The sequence below is a fragment of the Cucumis melo genome, chromosome 5 (genome assembly GCF_025177605.1).
Source record: "Cucumis melo cultivar AY chromosome 5, USDA_Cmelo_AY_1.0, whole genome shotgun sequence".
In the NCBI taxonomy this organism is placed as follows: Eukaryota; Viridiplantae; Streptophyta; class Magnoliopsida; order Cucurbitales; family Cucurbitaceae; genus Cucumis; species Cucumis melo.
The window spans coordinates 3,519,772-3,536,856 of NC_066861.1; the positions used below are offsets into that span (position 1 = coordinate 3,519,772).

A 17,085-nucleotide genomic window follows, 5' to 3' on the forward strand; every position below is an offset into this window, starting at 1 on the left:
ATTGAGAAAGACATTTTAACATTCAGTTGATAAAGAGGCCCATCAAAGTTAAATGCTGACATAATTGATTTTAGCAACTATAGCAAATATTTCTGGATAATCAACTCTATATGTCTGAGTAAACCCCTTGCCAACCAATCTAGCTTTGAACCTTTCAATACTACCATCAGCTTTACATTTTACCATGAACACCCACTTGCATCCAACTATTCTCTTTTCTTTTTTTCTTTTTTTTTTTTTTTTGTTTAACTATGTCCCCTGTGCAATTTTTTTCAATGCATTCGTCTATTCCATCATTGCTAATTTCCAATTCAAATCATTTAGGTTGGAACAAACAGGAATTATGAGAAGAAGAACGGGGAGAATTAAAAAAAGTAAAAGGAGAATGTATGTTAGCTGGATCTTCAAAATCATTTATCTGGGAATTAGATTGGTTCTATGATAGATCATCTGCACTACTCCTTGGAGTCAAGTTTCTTCTAGTATAAACTCATAGCTCAGGCCTTTGACTTGTCAAGTCAGTCTATAGTGTTTCTCCCTCTGAAGAACTCTCTACACTTGCATCAAAGAATTAGAACTCATAATTTCAATATCAACAATGTTTGGGATAGATGAAGTGTCCCAAAACTTATCTTCAAGGTTAGGTGGCTCCTTCTAAAGAGAATTTTTGCTAAAAATAGGTCGATTTTCCAAAAAAGACACATCCACACTCTCAAAGTACTTTTTGGTTGAAGGGTCAAAACATTTGTAAGCCTTCTTATGGGAGACAACCTACAAAAATGCATTTAACAGCTCAAGGGTCAAGTCTAGTGTGAGTAGGGTTGGATTATGAACATATTTAGTCCAACCAAATAATTTAATCGGTAAGTCAAACAACAATCGAACAGTAAAAAAAGAATTTTTTAAGTGATTCAAAGTAGTTGTGAAATTCAAAACCTTGGTTGGTATTTGATTAATTGAGTATGTAGCTGTAAGGACTGCATCACCTTGGGACATTCATAGAAAACACAAGGGCACGAGCAACTTTAAGCAAATGTCTATTCTTTCGCTCAGCAAAATTTGCTGAGAAGTATCACGACATGTAGCTTAATGAAAAATACCCTTTTCATGTAAGAAACTGGTTAACTGTCCACTGAACTATTCAGTACCATTATCAAAGTGAAGGATGGGAATTTTAATTTGGAACTAATTATCGATCATATTGTAAAATTTGATGTCCTCAACAATTCCATTTTGCTAAGGAGTATCACGACATGTAACTTGATGAAAAATACCCTTTTCGTGTAAGAAACTGGTTAATTGTTCGTTGAAATATTAAGTACCATTATCAGGGTGAAGGATGCGAATTTTAGTTAGGAACTGAGTCTCAATCATATTGTAAAATCTATCAAAAACCTCTTTTATCTCTGACTTGTTATTTAACAAATAAAGTCAGGTTAAAAGAGTATGATCATCTATAAAGGTAACAAACCAACGGTTATCGTTATGAGTTAAAACTTTAAACAGACTCCAAACATCTATGTGAATTAAGGAAAAAGGTAAAGAAGCCTTGTAAAGTTGGGGAAATAAGTGGATCGATGATGTTTGGAAAATATGCAACTTGCACATTGAAAAATGAACAAGCAAGACCTTTAAATAAATCTAGAAACAAATACTTTAAGTAAAAGAAATTATGATGCCCTAAGCTCTGTAGTTTCTTTAACATAAAGAGAGCAGACACTACTTAAACTCTAAACTTGTTCGTGACTAGCTAAAACTTCATCAAAGTAATAGAGGCCACCAATCATCCTAGCACATCCAATCATCTTGTCCAAGTCCTGATACTGAAAGGTACAATAAGTGTTACAAAAGACAATATGACAGTTAATATCCTTAGAGATTTTACTAACAGATAACAAATTTAAAGCTAATTTTCGAAGATGAAGGACAGAATGCAACATAAGTTTTGTAGTCAGAGGAATAGTTCCTTTTCCTACAATAATAAGGGTGAAACTACCATCGGCGATACGAATTTTTTAATTGCAATATATAGGGGAATAGGATGCAAATAAGGAAGAGGAACAAGTCATATGATCAGAGGCTCCAGAATAATCCACGGAGATGAGTTTATGCAAGAGAGGATTTGAGGAAAAATACCTGATTTTTCCAAGGAAACACTAGGATTACCAGATGTAGAGGTACTCTTTAGCAGTTTTAAGATTTAATCAGTCTGCTCCTTGCTACACAGGTTGGAATCACCAACATTTGCATTTAAGGTGCATAGGAGAGAATTTCTCTCACCTTGCTTAGAACTTTTCCAATTCGCAGGTTTTCCATGAAGCTTCCAACAGGTTTCACGTGTATGTCTAGGTTTATTGCAATGGTCACACCAGACTCGAGGCTTTTCATGTGCCTTGGAGCAATCAGAGGACTTCATGGTTGTTTGTTCAGTAACCAACGCAGAACTTCCTACTAAATCAATAGGCTTTTTTCCAATCATAATATTCCTAGGACTTTCTCCTCTACAAACTTCAGAAAACATGTCATTAGTAGATGGAAGATAGGTTTCCCCATGTATTCGACCTCTAACCTCACCAAGTTCAACATTGAGACCAGCCTGTAATACAACCGTCTTCTACAGTTTTCCTGCAATGCTTTCGATCATCTGTAGATTTCCATTTGCATGAATCAAACAGATCCAGGTCTTGTCCAATCCATTTTAAGAAGTGAAAGTATTGTGTCACTGAGTTACCTCCTTGGTGAATATCTCCTAAATTGAGATTCAACACAAATACCTGCGATTGATTGCCCAAATCAAAATACATTTATGTCACACTATCCCACAATTCTTTGGTCGTAGAGTAGCACATGTAATTACAGTTGATGTCTTCAACCATGGAGTTTACAAGCCAAGTCACATAACCATGGAGTTCTCAACATCCAATGTAGCAAACAAAGGATCGTCTAGTTTTGGGGCAGTTCTCTCCGATGATGTAGCCAATTTTTTCCCTTGTCCTCAAATATACAGCCTAACACTTTGAGACCAACAAAGAAAGTTGTCTCCAATAAGTTGGATAGTGGTTATTTGGTTAGTGGGGTTATTGGAACGAATACGATTATCGACTTTAGCCATCGGTAACTTAGTATTTGACATGGTTGAAGCAACAAAGGTCGAAAAACAGACAGAACTATTGAAAGCAATTAACAACAACCCGAGACTTACGTGGAAACCCGAGAACCGGGAGAAAAACCACGATACTTTAGTTTTTATTATTTTTCTTATGAACAAAAACAATAGGTACAAAGGGAGTATAAATAGAGTACAATAGGAATAAGAAAGGAAAAGATTTAGGAAATATTTAGGAAATAAAATCTTATATTTTATTTTTTCCAAAAGTATATTTTATTCTTTCCAAAAGTACTAATTCTAACACTCCCCCTCAAGTTGGGAGGTAAATATCAATGAGTCCCAACTTGCTAACGCAAAGGTCGAAGTGTGGTCGGAGAAGCCCCTTGGTAAGAACATCAGCAATCTGTTGGCTTGAAGGAATGTACGGAATGCATATGCTTCCACTGTCAAGTCTTTCTTTGATGAAATGCCGATCAATCTCAACATGTTTAGTTCTATCATGTTGCACTGGGTTGTTAGCAATACTAATAGCGGCTTTATTATCACAAAAAAGCTTCAATGGTGTCTCACATTCCTGATGAAGATCTGACAAGACTTTCTGGAGCCAAATTTCCTCACATATTCCCAGACTCATAGCTCTGTATTCAGCCTCAGCACTGCTCCTGGCCACAACACTTTGCTTCTTACTCCTCCAAGTTACAAGATTGCCCCAAACAAAGGTACAATAACCGGATGTAGACTTTCTATCAATAACAGATCCTGCCCAATCTGAGTCAGTATATGCCTCAATGGTCTTTCTATTTGTTTTTCTAAACATCAACCCTTTACCAGGTGTATTTTTCAAGTATCTCAAGATTCTGTTAACAGCTTCCATATGTTTCTCATAGGGAGCCTGCATAAACTGGCTGACAACACTCACAGCAAAGGAAATATCCGGACGAGTATGGGATAAGTAAATTAATTTACCTACAAGGCGCTGATATTGTTCTTTATCAACTGGAACTTGATCATCAGAGTTTCCTAGTTTACAGTTGAATTCAATAGGAGTATCAGCAGGACGACATCCCAACATACCTGTCTCGGTTAGCAAATCAAGGGTGTATTTTCTCTGAGACACGGAAATACCTTCTTTTGATCTAGCCACCTCCATTCCAAGGAAATATTTCAGATTGCCCAAGTCTTTGATTTCAAATTCATCACCCATTCTCTGCTTTAGTTGACTGATTTCTGTTTGATCATCTCCAGTCAAAACAATGTCATCCACATAAACAATTAGAATAGCTATCTTTCCTGTTTTGGAAGCCTTTGTAAATAAAGTATGGTCAGAGTGCCCTTGACTGTACCCTTGGGACTTGACAAAGGTAGTGAATCTGTCAAACCATGCTCTCGGAGACTGTTTCAGACCATATAGAGATTTTTGGAGTTTACACACCTCCTGACCAAATTGGGCTTCAAATCCTGGTGGGGGGCTCATGTAGACTTCCTCCACAAGGTCTCCATTCAAAAAAGCATTCTTAACATCCAGCTGGTATAGAGGCCAATCTTTGTTCACAGCAACAGATAGCAGGACTCTAACAGTATTCAATTTAGCAACTGGAGAAAAAGTTTCCGAATAGTCAATACCATAGGTTTGAGTGAACCCCTTTGCAACTAACCTTGCCTTGTGTCTATCAAGCGTACCATCTGCTTTGTATTTGAGAGAGAATACCCATTTGCATCCTACAGTTTTATGTCCCTTGGGTAGAGCACAGATCTCCCAAGTTCTATTCTTTTCGAGAGCCTTCATCTCTTCCATAACAGCATTCTTCCATTCAGGACACTCTAGAGCAGTGTAGATATTTTTCGGTATTATGGTAGAGTCAAGGTTTGCTGTAAACGCTCTAAACTGTGGAGAGAGATTATCATAGGAAACATAGTTGCAAATGGGATGTTTAGTGCATGATCTGGTACCTTTTCTCAATGCAATTGGAATGTCAAGAGAGGGATCATACTCATCAAGTTTTCTTGTATGACCCTGTTCAGCTTCATCGTTACTGGTTTCTATTCTAACCTCAGTCTCATCATCACAGTTCTTTTCTTCCATATTTTCAAGAAAAGCAATATCAGACTTGTCATTCTCACTCATTGTATTATTAGTACAAGGTTTTGTAGGGTTTTCCATACCTTGGTCTCGAGGAGGTTCGAAATTTTGGACTGGAGCCGGCGGTTGACTAGTAGGGGACCCAACTTCCTTTCTGAGATTCCTCCTGTAATATGTTTTCCAGGGAACTTGGTTTGTGGGTAAGATTATGGGATGAGGATCAATGTCAGACACGGTAATAAGAGTAGGTTCAACAAATTCAAAGGTGTTGTTAGACTCTTCACTCACATTCTCCCCCTGAAGATGGCTAACAGGAAAGTAGGGTCGGTTTTCACAGAAAGTAACGTCCATAGTGACAAAATATTTCCTAGACGGCGGGTGAAAACATTTATAACCGTGTTGGTGAAGGGGATACCCAACAAACACACAGGCCTGAGCCCGAGGGGTAAATTTGGTCTGATTAGGGCCGAAATTATGGACATAGGCGGTGCACCCAAACACACGAAGAGGAACCTCAGAAACAAGACGAGTAGAGGGGTAAGACTCCTTAAGACAATCTAAGGGAGTCTGAAGGTGGAGGATACGAGAAGGCATTCTATTGATTAAGTGAGCAGCTGTAAGAATAGCATCTCCCCACAGGTATGATGGAAGGGAAGTGGAAAGCATAAGTGAACGGGCTACTTCCACAAGGTGTCGGTTTTTTCGTTCGGCCACTCCATTTTGTTGAGGAGTGTAGGCACATGAGGTTTGGTGAACAATCCCCTTGGAGGCTAGAAATTCACTAAGGTTATGGTTTTGGAATTCCCGACCATTATCACTTCGAAGAATTGCAATTTTTGTATGAAATTGTGTTTTGATAGTATGATAGAAGTTTTGGAAAATGGATGGAACCTCGGATTTATCTGAGATAAGGTAGACCCAGGTGAGACGGGTATGGTCATCAATGAAAGTTACAAACCACCGCTTTCCCGAGGAGGTGGTGACCTTGGAAGGACCCCAAACGTCACTATGGATGAGGTTAAACGGTTGTGTAGGTTTATATGGTTGTGAGGGAAAAGAGACTCGATGTTGTTTTGCCCGGATACACACATCACAAGATAGAGAAGAGACATCAACTTTAGAAAAAAGGTGGGGAAATAAATGTTGCATATATGTAAAGTTTGGGTGGCCCAGTCGAAAATGCCACAACATACAGTCTTGTTCAGAAGTGCTAAAGTAGGATGACAGTAAACTAACCCTAGACAAACTACTACATGAGGTATCATCATCAAGGATGTAAAGTCCCCTGCTATGCCGGGCAGTGCCAATCGTCCTCCCCGAGCTCATGTCCTGAAAATAAACCGATTCAGGTAAGAAGATAGCTTTACAATGCAACTCACGAGTGATCTTGCTTATAGATAACAAATTGTAAGACAGTTTAGGGACATGCAAAACATTCTGGAGAGCAAAACCGTCAAAGGGAACTATTTGTCCTTTGCCAGCGATCGGAGCTAGAGAGCCATCGGCTATTCGGATTTTTTCATTACCGGCACACGGGGCATATGAGATAAAGTGTTCTGAAGAACCTGTCAAGTGATCTGTAGCCCCCGAGTCTAAGATCCAGGGATTCTTCCCATCAACGCTAATAAGCCCAAGGGACTGAGGCATACCTGACTGAGCAATGGCACCCAGAGTCGGAGTCTTGGTCTGGCTCACAGTAGGATCAGTTGATTGAGAAGTGCTAGCAGGTGTAGTCTCACTAATGTAGGCACGTCCTGAGTTCTGTTTCTCGTTGGAGGATCGTTTCTTACCTCCTGGGGGACGACCGTGGAGTTTCCAACACTGATCCTTGGTGTGCCATTGTTTCTTGCAGTGCTCACACACAGGAATTGACTTCCCATTATTCTTGTCACTGTCATGATTTGAGGACCGAGCGCTAAAGGCTGCGGAGTCGATGGTAGGGGTAGTCAATACACCCATGGCATTAGTGCGATCCTCTTCCAGGCGGACTTCAAAACAAACTTCCATTAGGGAGGGAAGAGGTCTTTGTCCGAGTATACGACCACAAACATTATCAAATTTGGGATTAAGTCCTGCAAGGAAGTCATAAACACGGTCAGCCTCTTCAAGTTTAGCATATTGTGTACTGTCATTTGGTGTGTCCCAAACTGTCTCTCTGCACAAATCCATCTCTTGCCAGAGGAGAGAGAGCTTGTTAAAATAGGTAGTTACGTCCAGGGTCCCTTGTTTGCAATTATGGACCTGTTTTCGCAGTGTATATAACCGAGAGGCATTCTGTCGTTTCGAGTAAAGGGTCTGAGTTGTATCCCACAAATCTTTTGCTGTGGTTGCATATAGTAAAGGCTTGCCGATCTGTGGTTCCATACTATTAATCAGCATGGACCGAATAAGTGAGTCCTCTCCTTTCCAGAGTCGTTCCAAGGCGTCTCCTAGTGGAGGACGTACAATCTCTCCAGTTAAGAATCCGAACTGGTATCGACCTTCGAGGAACATCTTTATTGATTGTGACCAAGAAAAATAATTTTGACCATTTAATTTTTCGCCTGAAAAATTCCCTGTAGACGAACCCAAAGAGCCAGTTATATAATTTGACTGTGAATTAGGGAACGAAGTTACCGGGTTCTTGGAATACATCGGCAACTCGGTTGGTTTGGAATGCGTTGAAGATTCGCCCGCTTCAATGTCCGATCTGTTTTGGGGTTGATCAATTCCGTTACCAGAAAACAGCGGTTGCTGTAAAGGGTCAACGTACAGCTGCTGCTTACTATACTGATTTGACAGATTTACGGTTGAGGGATGCTGTCCGGAGCTCGTAGATGGCGCATGAGGATGCGGATGGCCGGAAGGGTTTGACGGCTGGACATCCGACGGCGCGTAGAAGGGAACGGGATGGGCGGTGACGTGAAACGGCGGCGGCGCGTGGGCCCACGCGCCGGACACGAGCGGCGCGTGAATCAACTTCTGGTCAAACGGCGGCGCGTACGGCTGCGGAACCACTCCCGTTGGGTAGATCGGCGGTTTCTGTAGGTTCTGGAGCAGTTTCTCCATGGCGGCGGCGACGGCGGCGTCCACGGCGGCGGAGATTCCGGCGGCGGCGGCGGCGGCGGCGGTGACGGGGTCAGTTTCGATCTGGGTTTCTCCCAGGTTATTTTCTAGGGTTTCGTTATTGCTTTGCTCTGATACCATATTGAAAGCAATTAACAACAACCCGAGACTTACGTGGAAACCCGAGAACCGGGAGAAAAACCACGATACTTTAGTTTTTATTATTTTTCTTATGAACAAAAACAATAGGTACAAAGGGAGTATAAATAGAGTACAATAGGAATAAGAAAGGAAAAGATTTAGGAAATATTTAGGAAATAAAATCTTATATTTTATTTTTTCCAAAAGTATATTTTATTCTTTCCAAAAGTACTAATTCTAACAAGAACAAATCTGAAAAAGCAAACCAAACTCGTCACCGGTGGCAGGCGGTGGCGAAATTGGCAGCAGACATCTCAGAAAGAGGCAACCGGTGAAGACAAACAAGCCCACAAAATAACTATTGGAATGCCTTGAATTCGTCACGTGGCGCTATGAACAACCCAGTACGGGAGTCCGGCTAACCTAGTAACAGAAAAGCTCTTTAGTTTTTCATAATTGTGCATGTGTGGGTATTTACAAATTTGACTCTAGGGTTTAGAAAAGTGCATATATAAAACTCTCTAACCTAGTGGCGTCGTATTGTATTTAGAAAACATTCTCTCCAATAATTTTTGTTTTCTCTCTGCTTGTTGACATAGCTAACACACTGTTAGTGAACCACGTATATCCATGTGTTAATCTTTACGTTTTTCTATTGCTTAATTGTTGATTTCATAACAATAACCCACCAACTTACAGCACAAAACACAAAAAAAAAAAAAAAACGCAGCGTCCAGCAAGCTGTGGCAGCAGCAGCGATCAGTCGGAGTAGAGCGACCAGCAGCGACGACCCTCGAGGCAGCCGATGTAAGTGGGCAGCGGCCGCCACTACGGGCTGTACAAGATTTGGGGTTTTTTAGGTTTTTAAAAGTTAGAACTTTTAGGGTTTTCAAAAACATTCTCTGATACATGCCAAAATAATATAATTTTCTGTATATTCCATAAAGAGATGAGGTTTTTCTTAAATGGAAGAACAATCAACCCATAACGAAGGAAAAAATAAATTTGGCAAATATAATACAACCAATAGAATAAAATATAATACAAGAAAGGAAATAATCAAAAATACTATATTATACACAAATCTACATTTAACAATAAAGCAGTATAAAGTATTCCGATCCTAGTGGAGTAGTGGCAGACTCAATGAAATATGGCCATTCTTAAAATCAAAGGAGACAGAGAAAGTAAACAAGGTTAGAAAGAAATGTACTTCTTACATATTTCGAAGGGCCAAGCACAAAATCCTTGCAGTTTTCTTATTTTGTAGGAATTGTCCAATTATCTCAATAGCCTTTGCAGTGTTTACTTTAAGCAAACTTTCACTGTTCTCAGTTTTCTTCTCACCAAAAGAATCATGAACATCTAGTTCCATATCATGTAGTTGTGGCCTGATTAGCCACGCTGATTTTTCTTCTCCAGGAAGTGCCAACAATCCTTCATCATCCAATGATGCATCAAGCAGCTGCCAAACAATGGAAAAGAATAATTCAACCATAAGTACCCCAGGTTCACATGTTTGGAGACCAAATATCTGGGTCAGATGAAGAACATCATCGATGGTTTGCATGATCCTGAAATGGCATAACATCATTGATGAATCATTTCCCTCCAGTGGCATAACATAGAAATCTGGTGGGTAGGTGATGAAACAAATCATGGTGCAAAGGTTGAGGCATTCCTCCCATCATATTTTAGTGCATGATTAATAAAAGATAAAAATAAATAAATAATATTCATAAAGGAAGATTATTCAAAAGATTGCAGAAATGAGATTCTATCAGTTTTTTTCTCAATGAAAATTGTTGATTCTATTATTAAAAAAAATGCAAAGTTGAGCTTGATGTTACAGGAATTCTATCTAGCAATTTCTTCCTTGTTTAAGGATAATGCTAATTAAGGAAACTTGTTGAACCCTACCCCAGCCTTTATAAGGTAATCCAAGCATTCTAAGAATCTCAAAAAAGTGAGGTTCTCTTTCTTTTATTGGGAGCTTGCCCCCATGAGGATATCAATACTCATGTAGAACAGTGCATTACGTGGAAGCAGTCAACAGTTTCTTGGCTTTGCTCAGAGTTATGCAGCGGAATGCTTTTCAAGGCAAAAGTTTACCTCTCGGTTTACCATTAAGAGAGAAGAATGATTAAACGAAATGAAAAAGAGAATGGGGCTAACCACTATCATGCACACGAGTAAAATACAATCAAATCTACCTTTGGTAATTGGGTCCATAGATTTGGGATGTTGATGAAAAGACGTGTCTGCTTAGAAGTTCCAGGTAAAGCCTGTATGCTGCAGGTTGAAGCTTTCTATATGGAATTGCCCTGAAGTAAATCAGAGAAAAAAAATGCCATACATGTCAACTTTAGAAAGTAAATAAATGAAAAAAACAAAACAAAACAAAAATATAAACAAATAGGAAGAAAAACAAGGTGCCAATAAGTTCTAGACATCTTCCCAACTCACGTCAGAGTCTGATGCAAATGATATTCTATAAGAGGAATCAGATAGACTTAAACTTACTATCAATGGTAGACAACTACAGCACAACGAAATTATGGAGGATATCCGAGCAGAAAGACAATTACACAAAAACCCACGAAATCTATGCATGAATTAACACGTATGAATGCGTCAGTCGATACGTATTATATCTTCAGTTTCACAATGGCCCACGCGTGTACATAAAGAACCATTAGCAAATTCTAAGTGTTAGTTTGAACAACTCAATACGATGCCTTCTGCATTAAAAGTGTCCCTTGAACAAGATTCAAGTAAAAACTCGAGGGAACGAGAGAGTAACAAAGACCTGGTAGAAAGAAGAGCAATAACCAGCAGAGGAGGAACGATTCTCGCGGTCATTGCTTTCTCAAGAAATTTCCACATGATAGGAACGTGATTATCCCAACAAATATGAGAGACCAAGAGCTGGGCGAGCTCGACCGACGGCAAGGAAACGCCGGCGGAATTGAGAGTGGAGCTCAATTGAACCGCCCAAAGCAGCGGATCACAGTTCTTGTCCTGTGCCGACTTCGTAACCTCCAACACAGTGTCCCATAAACCAGCAATTCCTTGCAGTTGACCAGGCGGTTGAGCGGAAACCGCCATGGGAGATCCAAAGGCAGAGAACCTCTTTCTCAGGAAGAGAAACAGAATGCTGAATCTCGAGAAGATTGAAATTTTTGGGGTTTGTGGAAGGGAGTTTTGAAGGTCACTCGCCAATTCATGAGTCGTTGATGGAATTTGTTCTTCGGCGCGCAAAGGTAAAACAATCAAAGAAGAAAAACCCTGGTTCAAGCAATTGAAATCGACTGATTAGATTTTAACCATCCAACAAGTAATTGAAACCATCAAATTAAACTTTAGACTAATGACTCCGCCCTCTCATATGAACTATGAAATGTGCATTATTTATTTAAAAAAGAAGAAAAGCAAAAGAGTAAGTAAACATTAATGATTTCTATTCTAGCAAGGTGGTTCTTTTATTTTTATTTTTATTTTTCTATGTTTAAAGGCTGTTTTTGAAACTCTTCAACCACACGCTTGGGAAATAAATTATAGTATATATTTGAGCCGTAAATTAATTTAGTTTCAGCATAAAACGATTATCCTTGTACTAAAGAATAAAAAAATACAAAAATAAAATAGTAAAAACGGTAGCAAATGTAAATTTGGAGATAGTGTTGACGATAATTAATTGGAGATTAGGTAGTTATTATTATAATCTTAAATAGCATTTGCCATAAACGTCTACTAAAAGTCTAGGGTATTTTGGAAATTGCAAAAAATGAGATGCATTTTAAGGTGTTAAGGATTTTTGGGATTACTCTTCGAAAAAAATGTGTTAGAGACAATTTTGATGTGAAATGTCATGATTGCCCTCTTAAAAAACGCTCTAATTTCATACTTCTCATTATTTTCCTCCCCGACGTCGAATCCAATAGTCAAACTAACTACGATGTCTATTGCAAATTCCAACAACTTTGATGGCCTATGAACCAAGAGTAACTCCTCCTCGACGAAATGTAACAATACAATTTTAGACTTCGTTCATGATGTCGACAGACAAACCATCAACCATGGTAAGAAACTTGGTTTGATTTGGATTTGTGAGGAAATTTCTACAATTTTATGTTGTTAAGAGTATTCTTTGCTTATGCTTATTTTTGTTGTATTTCTATATATGTTTTTTTTTTAAATTAATGAATTTATTTATCTGTATATTTATATTGATCGTCAAAATGGAAGAATTAGGATTATTTTGTTCTAACTTCTTATGAATATTGTTGTTGGCTGATTGCTACCGTATTTTTTGCAGGGTTCTATGGCTTTTAACGTGTATATTTGCACATTGACGGAAGGTTTAGGATTATTTTGCTTCTCTTCTTGTGAATCTGGATGTTGTTTAGTTTATTTTGCAAAAAACATGGGCTCGCAACATCTCACGATTCACAACATCTTACAAACATAGGCAACAACTTCAAATCTTGAAAAACTCAACTAAAACTCATTTTTATCGGTGTTTTAGAAGATTCCAAGAGAACCATCGCGGTACTCACCTACTTACAAGTTTTCGCATCTGATAACCTTTGAGCTTTGTCGAATCACTTAATCTCTATATGTTACTTTCTTCTTCATTTCTCTTCTATTCATATTGCTTCTATTTTTCTCTTTGTCGTTTTCTTTGTTTATTGAGTGTTAAACCCTTTTGTTCAACTTTGTACTTCATTGAGGCAAGTGTGTGTTGTTAATTGTTATTGTGTTTTTTAAAGTTATAGTTATAACCGTTTTTTTTTTATTATTATCTCACAAAGTTCAAGTATTAGTCTATTGGGTTTATAATTTATAACGACTGAATCACTTATTCAATAACAAATTATCGAACAATACTTCAATAACATCTTTATTAAATAATTAATAAAATAAATTAACGCACAAATCACGAGCTTTAAAATATAAAACCCAACGTGACGTTAAGTAAAGGGATAATGAATTAGAGAGAATGGGGGTTTAGATGTGGATCTAGATGCAGTTGGTAATTGAGATGGTGTGAGGCAATATCAGAAGTTGTATTGGTAGGGAAAGTTCGAAAAGGGAAAAAAATCATGAGTTTGCGAGTAAATTTGAGAATGGGAATTATATGGATTAATAATGAGTGAGATTGGTAGTTTAATAGTATTTAATTGAATATTTTTTCTAATTTGTTTGCTTCAAGATTCTACTTGATTTGTTGATGTTATATTACATTTATGTGATTTTTTTGGGATTTGAAAAGATCAAGGAGCGTAAGTTTTTTATTAGGAGTCAGATTTGAGTTTTTTTTAGTTTATATTTTAGTTGGAGATGAAATATCGTAGTTGAATTATTATTGTTATCGCTATATAATTATCATCTGATTGTTATAAGATTCTTATTTGATTGTTATCTTATTACCATATTTGAAGAAAGTTTAACGTTAAGCAATATCGGAAAAAGTTGTAGAGGTGAAAGAATGAAGTATTATGGAGATTAATAGTTGAATTGGCAAAGCATACCAAGTGTAGTTGTTGTAAGCAATCATACATCAATGTATAAAAGGGAATTATCAATAAGTATAAAATAGTAATCAATTGAATAACAATCAAATTGCAATTACAGGGTGATTATATAGCCATCATATAGCAATGGTATGACAATCAAAGAGCAATTACAAAATAGTTGTTATTAATATCATGTGATTTCAGTTATCTTGAATTTGGAATAATAATGAACCTCAAGCATAAACTACTTAAGGGTGTTTACGGTAAGGAGTGAGTTACAGTTAGTGTTATCCTAGGTTATTATAATTAAATTATAATAATATGTATTTGTAGTGTAGGTTATTTTAGTTTGAGAAGAAAATAGTAGGCACGGTAATAAATAATAAAAAAATGATGAAAGTCAAATAGTAAATACCGTAGAAATTGGGGGTTTTAAAATAGTGTAGCTAATTGAAGAATTTTAGATAATATTCATTGTAGCTAGACGTGGTTATTATAGTTTTACATAATCCTCGCCCCAACCGGTTTCTTAGTAATTAGCGAAAAAATTAAGATTATCAGATGATTCATTCATTTTCGAGAACAGAAGTTCACGAAACGTGGCATGGGACATCTATCGGCGATGAGAGCCTGACGTCCGAGCAAGAGGTCAGACCAATCTAATTCATCCTGATTCAATTTAAACATATTTTGTTGAATGACTTAATCTATTGTTGTATGCCCTATTAGTGAATTTTTCGTACTTGGACCTATCGTTGTACTTCTTTTGATGCTCCTATTAGTGAATTTCTGTACAATAATAATGCTTTCTCTTTCTTAGTGCCCCTTATATAGTAAGAGGAACTCTAGTTGCACGACTTTCTCTTATCTTATAGGAGTTTATTTTCTTTGATTCAGCTTAACTTGACCTAATTGACTCAGTAGTTAAAATATCACTTTTCATATAGGAAGTGCCATTCATTCAAATCTAATAGTAGGTAAAACCGGCCGAAAGCGTTGATTTTCCTAGTATAAGCAAGCACAAGCTGGCAACTAGAAGTCATCTAAATGATATTGGTGTGTATGTATTAAAAAGCAATAGCCAAGGTATTTGTGCAAATCTATATAATCCAGAGTTGTCACGATTAAAAAAATTATAGCACAAACGATTATACCCTCACATTAGTTATGAACAAACTAAGCAAACCATGACTCTACAAAGAAAAGGTTTGGTGGGTTAGAAATGTTTTCAATATGATTATTTTTTCATATAGGTTTGGTGAAAAATGAGTCTGTTTTGTCCTTTTTCTCCTCCATCTCCCTCTACAAAAAAAGAAAGTAAGCTTGCTTCTTATTCCAATGTCTAATATCTTCCATCTTTGCCTCACTTGTTGTTGCCTATGTTTAAGAAAGGTTTGTAACCCTGTAGAAAAAGAACAGAGCTTCTTAAGGCTACACTCATCCTTGTTAGTTTGGGAGAAGATAGGGATAAAGAATAAAGATTTTAAGCCCCGTTAACTCTGTCAGGGACTGGTAGGGTTTAGGTTTGTAAATGTGTAGAGCTCAATGTATCAATGTAGTAGTAGGCACTTCTAGACCCCTTCCCAACTACAAGATCAATTCAGTGTTTTGGGTGTTACATAAACCTTTTGTCATCCATTGCTGTGTAGTCGTTTCATTGGGGAGAGGGGGACTAAGCGCAATTCTTTGAGTCAAACATGGAATGAAATTGGTTCATTTTTAGATATCAAAATCAAAATCATCTTCATGGATTCATCCATCTTTTTATTCATATACCTTACTAAAAAAGGGATTTCTTAAGTTGCGTGAAGCCCTAAAATCCTTGATTTGGCCAGGAAATATTGAACTGCTTTGGGCCCAACTACAAAGGGATGAGTGCTTGTTTTCATATATACTCTATGTGTTCTGCGATATTGTGGATGTGAAATATAGGCTCTAAGTTTACAACTAGACCAGACGACTAAGATAGGGTCATGCGATAAAAAAGAATGACACCTATTTAAACGTTGTTATGTTTAAAGATATATCATGTGCGTACAAGTTTTCCTCTCTCTTGTCCAAGTGTAAGCGAGAAGAGAGGTTTTCAGGTATAAGCCAGAGTCGAACACAGTGAACTAATGCACTTAAGAATATAAGCATGAGATTCAATTTCACACGGTTACTGTATAAAATATTTTATTAACAATGTTATTTATCCTACATATAACTATTCTACGTGCGTTAGAGAAACAAGATGAAAATGGAAGTTAAGATTATGCGTAATGTGTACTCAGTTGTGTTTAGGCGATATGGATGAAAGAATGCCTATGTAATCAGATGCAACACAAAGGTAGTTAGTCAATCAGGGTGATATAAATCATTTATTTTAAGGTGAGCAAACTCTTGATGCCTTTGTCATACTTGCTCAACTTTCGGGATGCAAATACTCAAAGTTACACATGATTTATATCTGATTCGTTTAATTGCATTATCTACAACTCATCCTACATTAAGGTGAGCAACCTCTCGATGCCTTATTTCACACACAAACGTAGTTCTGATATGTATGTTAAGAAGGAATCTAGCGACAAAAATGTATTGTCACATTCTTTTCATCACCTGTTTAGTTAAGAATAGGTCATCTCTCTTTCGAGTGACAACACTCAGTACTTCATTCTTTCTTTTGATCAGAATGAGGTATTTATTGTAACATTTAACTGAACAAGACAAATAATACAAACATCTAGATTCTCTAGTACTAGTTACATCTTATGTCTTATCATTGTTTCAAAGAATTTGTTGGAATTTATGTCCTAAAACTCATAGTTTGTAATCATATTTTTTTTTCAATAAAGTCGTTATTGAGAAATTGAATACTATATTCTTAAATCCAATAAACTAAGATCCCAAGACTATTTTGAGTAAACTTGAATTTTATGTAGAGACATAAAAATAGATTAAATTCGAGTAAATAGCTCAAATAGTCTATAGTATATGAATAAAGGTTGGATGCCTTATTCAAAGATACTATGGATGCGGTTTGCTTTATAGTTAGTACAAATGACGTAATCCTAAATCGTTCATGTAGAGACATGAAAGTGGGGGCATTCTATGTAAAGGGTTTACATAAAACAGAACCATAAAATAGTCACTTTTACGTTATAACGTTGTTTACTGTTTAAAACTAACTATCTCGATTATTGATGACGTAG

The 17,085-nt window shown here is 37.2% G+C and overlaps 1 protein-coding gene across 2 annotated transcripts in view; it reads right to left on the bottom strand.

Annotated features, from left to right (window-relative positions):
* The window catches only part of LOC103491278 (mediator of RNA polymerase II transcription subunit 33B), a 31,019-nt gene extending 19,258 nt beyond the window's left edge, over positions 1-11,761 (bottom strand). The window contains exons 1-3 of one of the 2 annotated variants that reach the window (XM_008451159.3): positions 11,185-11,761; positions 10,589-10,699; positions 9,596-9,949 (exon numbers count right to left, since the gene is read on the bottom strand). In XM_008451159.3, the coding sequence (XP_008449381.2) occupies positions 9,596-9,949; positions 10,589-10,699; positions 11,185-11,483 (764 nt within the window). In that variant the 5' untranslated portion in view covers positions 11,484-11,761. The remainder of the gene's footprint in view (positions 1-9,595; positions 9,950-10,588; positions 10,700-11,184) is intronic. The other variant, XM_051085227.1, reaches the window with a different exon arrangement.
* Between the last annotated feature and the right edge of the window lie 5,324 nt (positions 11,762-17,085).